This window comes from Arachis hypogaea, chromosome 19, assembly GCF_003086295.3.
Source record: "Arachis hypogaea cultivar Tifrunner chromosome 19, arahy.Tifrunner.gnm2.J5K5, whole genome shotgun sequence".
NCBI classification, from domain to species: Eukaryota; Viridiplantae; Streptophyta; class Magnoliopsida; order Fabales; family Fabaceae; genus Arachis; species Arachis hypogaea.
The window spans coordinates 154,146,744-154,150,530 of NC_092054.1; the positions used below are offsets into that span (position 1 = coordinate 154,146,744).

General features: G+C 36.5%; 1 protein-coding gene across 2 annotated transcripts; it reads right to left on the reverse strand.

Moving 5' to 3' along the window:
- Nucleotides 1-522: 522 nt before the first annotated feature.
- Nucleotides 523-3,787, reverse strand: LOC112776121 (probable protein phosphatase 2C 60). 2 transcript variants are annotated; one of them, XM_025820132.3, is made up of 6 exons: nt 3,401-3,779; nt 3,102-3,243; nt 2,499-2,958; nt 1,800-2,167; nt 1,332-1,568; nt 523-1,031 (listed from the first exon to the last, which is right to left on the reverse strand). In XM_025820132.3, exons 3-6 carry the CDS (start codon nt 2,815-2,817, stop codon nt 762-764), a joined length of 1,194 nt encoding a protein of 397 aa, XP_025675917.1. In that variant the 5' UTR covers nt 2,818-2,958; nt 3,102-3,243; nt 3,401-3,779; the 3' UTR covers nt 523-761. The 2 variants fall into 2 exon arrangements, with proteins under 2 accessions (XP_025675917.1, XP_025675916.1); XM_025820131.3 differs by lacking the exon at nt 3,102-3,243 and having other exon boundaries at nt 3,401-3,787.

The following is a 3,787-nucleotide window of genomic DNA, read 5'->3' on the forward strand; positions in this document are numbered from 1 at the left end:
TGTAATCAATGCTAACTTAGTTCATAACCTTCTTATTTATTAGGCCCCATCAGAAATTGGTCAAATCCATTTGATCAATTTAATTTAAAATTAAGATTTTATCATATAGATTTAGCTTTTAGAAAAAGTTGTTACTTTTAAACAGCCAAGCATTTTTAAATTTAAAAAAAAAAAAAACTTAAATTTGTATCTTTTTTTAACAATGAACTCATTTTTATAGTTTTAAACAGACTAGCCCAACAAACTAAATGGACCTCATTTACCTGTTTTTTTTTATAGTTTTATGTTATTATAATTATTAACAGGTATTCCTATATCTTTGACTATATATAAAATAGTAGTTTGAAATAGATGCAATTCCTTGAGGAGTGTAAGATAGTCATTTGACCATGAAAACATGCTTGATATTTACATGGTGATTTTCATCTCTCTCTCTCTATATATATATATATATCATATCATATCTAGGACCTGAAACAATTATCTATAGCTAAAATGAAAGCATTACTGGACTTAACAACATTTGACAAAATGAAACTCTTACATACAATGGTCATCATCATTATCAAATCTCTTCTGCCCTTTTTGGTTTTGAGAGAGAACCTAAACATGAGTGTATATTAGTTTTCTACCAAGTTACAGTTCACATTCAAAAGAATTGAAGTGCTGCTCCTCTCATTGCTATTTCAAGATAAACTGGTTGGTATTCACACAACAAAGAAAGAAGATAAAAAAGATGGATGCAACTTCTTCTTCTTAGTTCAGGCACCACCATTCTCTGTTGGTGTAGTACAAGGTGCCAGTGTGTTAGGGGGCAAGTTAATTCCACCCCCTCTGATAGAAACACTAGGAAACTTGCCGGCGCTTGCCCTACTAGCGAGATTCGAATCCAGGTAGACAACAATCACGGTGATATCGTCGTGGAAATGCCGGCGAACTCCACGGTCGATCTTCTTTAAGTCCGAATATCTCATTTCTCTTTTCTTTGCTGCTTCTTGTAGCGCAGTTTTGACCAGCCTCCTTGCAATTCCCTGAAATAAGGAACTCAAGATTCTTGAGGAACTTGAAATATCTAATCAAACAAAAAATTCAGTCTTAAATAGCCATAAAAATGCATCCATTTTAGTCTTGGCGGAAGCTCACATATAGTTATTTTTATATAAAGTTGATAGTTGAGATCTGTTAGATGATTTGACATGTTTGACTAAATTATCATTTAACAATTCTCAATTATCAACTTCACATAAAAACAACTGCATATGAATTTTTCCCTTTAGTCTTACTAACAATGGTATGACACTAAATGGTAGAATCTGAACATGTAGTCTTACATTGCGGGGATTATTTTGAACTATATCAACTGCTTCCTGATTGCTAAGGTGCTCCCAGAGACCATCCGATGCGAATATCACAAACTGATCTTGTGGAAGCAATTGATGCACAGATATTGATGGTTCTGAGCTCAGAATTGGCCTCTTGATTGGATCACGGAGTCGAAACTTAGCATATAGAGGTTCTCTATTGAACTCAGCCTTTTTCAAATATACATCACCAATAGATCTCGAAACCTGCAAGGTGAATAGCTTTAGAAGTTATGATGTAGTCCAATTCAACAGACAACAATATTTCCAGTTTTGTTCGGCATGATAAATAATAACAAGACATGACAAGCTAAGAGGTAGCATCGAGAATAGAAATGAAATATCCGACAAGGCGTTATGTTTCGGCTAGAAAAGGCTATATATATAAACTTGCTTTAGCAACAGGAAAATGAATATTATGAAATACAAGTGACTTACTTGAATGAGGCCCTTCACGCGCCATACATTATGCTTTAAAACAACGATATTCGAATCATCGGGGTGCAAAGATTGCAGCTCCTGTCTTACAGACTCTATAGATGCATTGTGTTCTGATGATAACTGCATGGCCAAAACCTCACCAGTTGCCTTGACTACTCTTCCCAAAACAGCCCGGGAATCACCAAGATTCGCTACATAAAGGGTTCCATTACAAATAACACCAACTAGACAGCATGAACCGACAGCTGCTATTTGTGGGTTCAATGGCCACTGTCTGGCAACAAGTGACACAAATCCCTCTTCTGTTGCCTGGAATGCCTTGCGAATTACATCTGGTGACATCGATTGTTGCTCTGCTGTAAATCCTGAAATTTAAATAAGAACATAATATTTGGATCAATTATCATGTAGAGAGTAAAATTTCAGTGCAGATGAATCCATAAAAGGCAAATATGCAGATAAATAGGTATAAACAAGGCAATTTTGTAGACAAGTAGCAAAAATCTTATCTCTCACATATGAAAAACAAGCAGCAGAACACATCTATTTTTAATCTTCCTAAGGCAATCCCACTGTATGCTAGTCGCTAAGTTCGAAAACAAATGTTAGTTACAACTTAGAACATGCTTCAAATTGGAATGCCAAGGAAAATATATGAAACTAACAAGAAAATGCACGACTAATGTAGTATCTTACTCTTGAGATGGTGAAACAGGTGATTATTGATAAATCGTGATGTCTCGGGCCCTCCATGACCATCATAGACGCCAACAAAGGTACCATAAGGGCCAGACTCATTGGAGCTCAAAGTTCCTGATTCAAGCTGACTCTGATCCTCCAGCAGGTTATTGGCTTGTACTACCGCCATCGAAAATTCACCATTCGACTGCTGCCCCAAGTCTTTGTACCACAATAGTCCATCCTGTCTGCCTCCAGCATCAGCACCTCCACGCGTGTATCCTTCCGAACTCGGCCGAAAGCAGGCCCTCAGAAAGCTCATCAACTCCGATAACATCCCTCATCTCACCAAACAACCTTCGAGGATTTCCACATCTATCAACCTCCCCAAGAACAACTCCACCCCAAGATCTTTCATCCACTGAAGTAACAACAGTCCTACACTCTCCACCAATCACACCACAATGATGATGCTCCACTACAAACCACAACAACAACATCAATAAACACATAAAACTAAATCAATAATGTTCCAAGTTCCAACTCCAAAATATAACTCCTACAAGAGGCTTATTACCACTTTATAGGAAATGAACAACACAATCAAACAAAAATTACAACCATGTGCAGCCGCTAAGGATGGAAAAGTTCAACTCAACAAAAGGCGGTTAGAAATTTTTCTTTTCTGTTCTGTTTTTCTTCCAAATGTTCAAAACCCAGTTTTTCTAAGATAAGTAAGTTCCTTGGAAAATCGTAGGTACCCCTGAAGTTCACACGGATAATTAGTATCCATCTTATCCAAAAATGGCAACAAAGTTAACTTTTTCAACAAGCACAAAGCATATTTAGGAAAAACCATAACATATCTACAAAGCAGGAGTTAAGAGAAAAAAATTGGAATTTGGAAAGAGAGATCTCACCCAGTAATTTTGACTAATGATTGAAAGGTATTAGCCGCCACAGAAGAAGAACAAGAAGGATCTAGAAAGAAGAAAAAGGGTAATCAAGGGTGTGTTAAGAGCATTAGATCTATCTCAATCTATATGGATCCATCAAAGATGAGTGGTGGAATGGTATATGAAGATGATGAAATTGTTGTGCAATAAGAGGTGCATGAAAATAAAAAAAGATTGGATTTTTCTCTTCTCTTTTTAAATAGAAAGAGAAAAAGATTAAGACTTTTGAGATTGGAGGAAGTGAAATCCTATTTTTTCTGAAGAAATGAGAGAAAGAGAGAAGAGGGCATAAAAAGAGAGGGGTTTGAAGCCAGCAAAGCAAAGGTCCAGTAATGGGGTCCACATCACTTC

What these genes read in the sequence shown, in the direction of transcription:
- LOC112776121 (XM_025820131.3), bottom strand. Translation starts at nt 2,817, where the DNA reads ATGTTATCGGAGTTGATGAGCTTTCTGAGGGCCTGCTTTCGGCCGAGT. An exon ending in CCTGTTTCACCATCTCAAGA is followed by an intron (nt 2,168 to 2,498) that starts GTAAGATACTAC and finishes TTTAAATTTCAG; the next exon opens with GATTTACAGCAGAGCAACAA. An exon ending in GCGTGAAGGGCCTCATTCAA is followed by an intron (nt 1,569 to 1,799) that starts GTAAGTCACTTG and finishes TTCACCTTGCAG; the next exon opens with GTTTCGAGATCTATTGGTGA.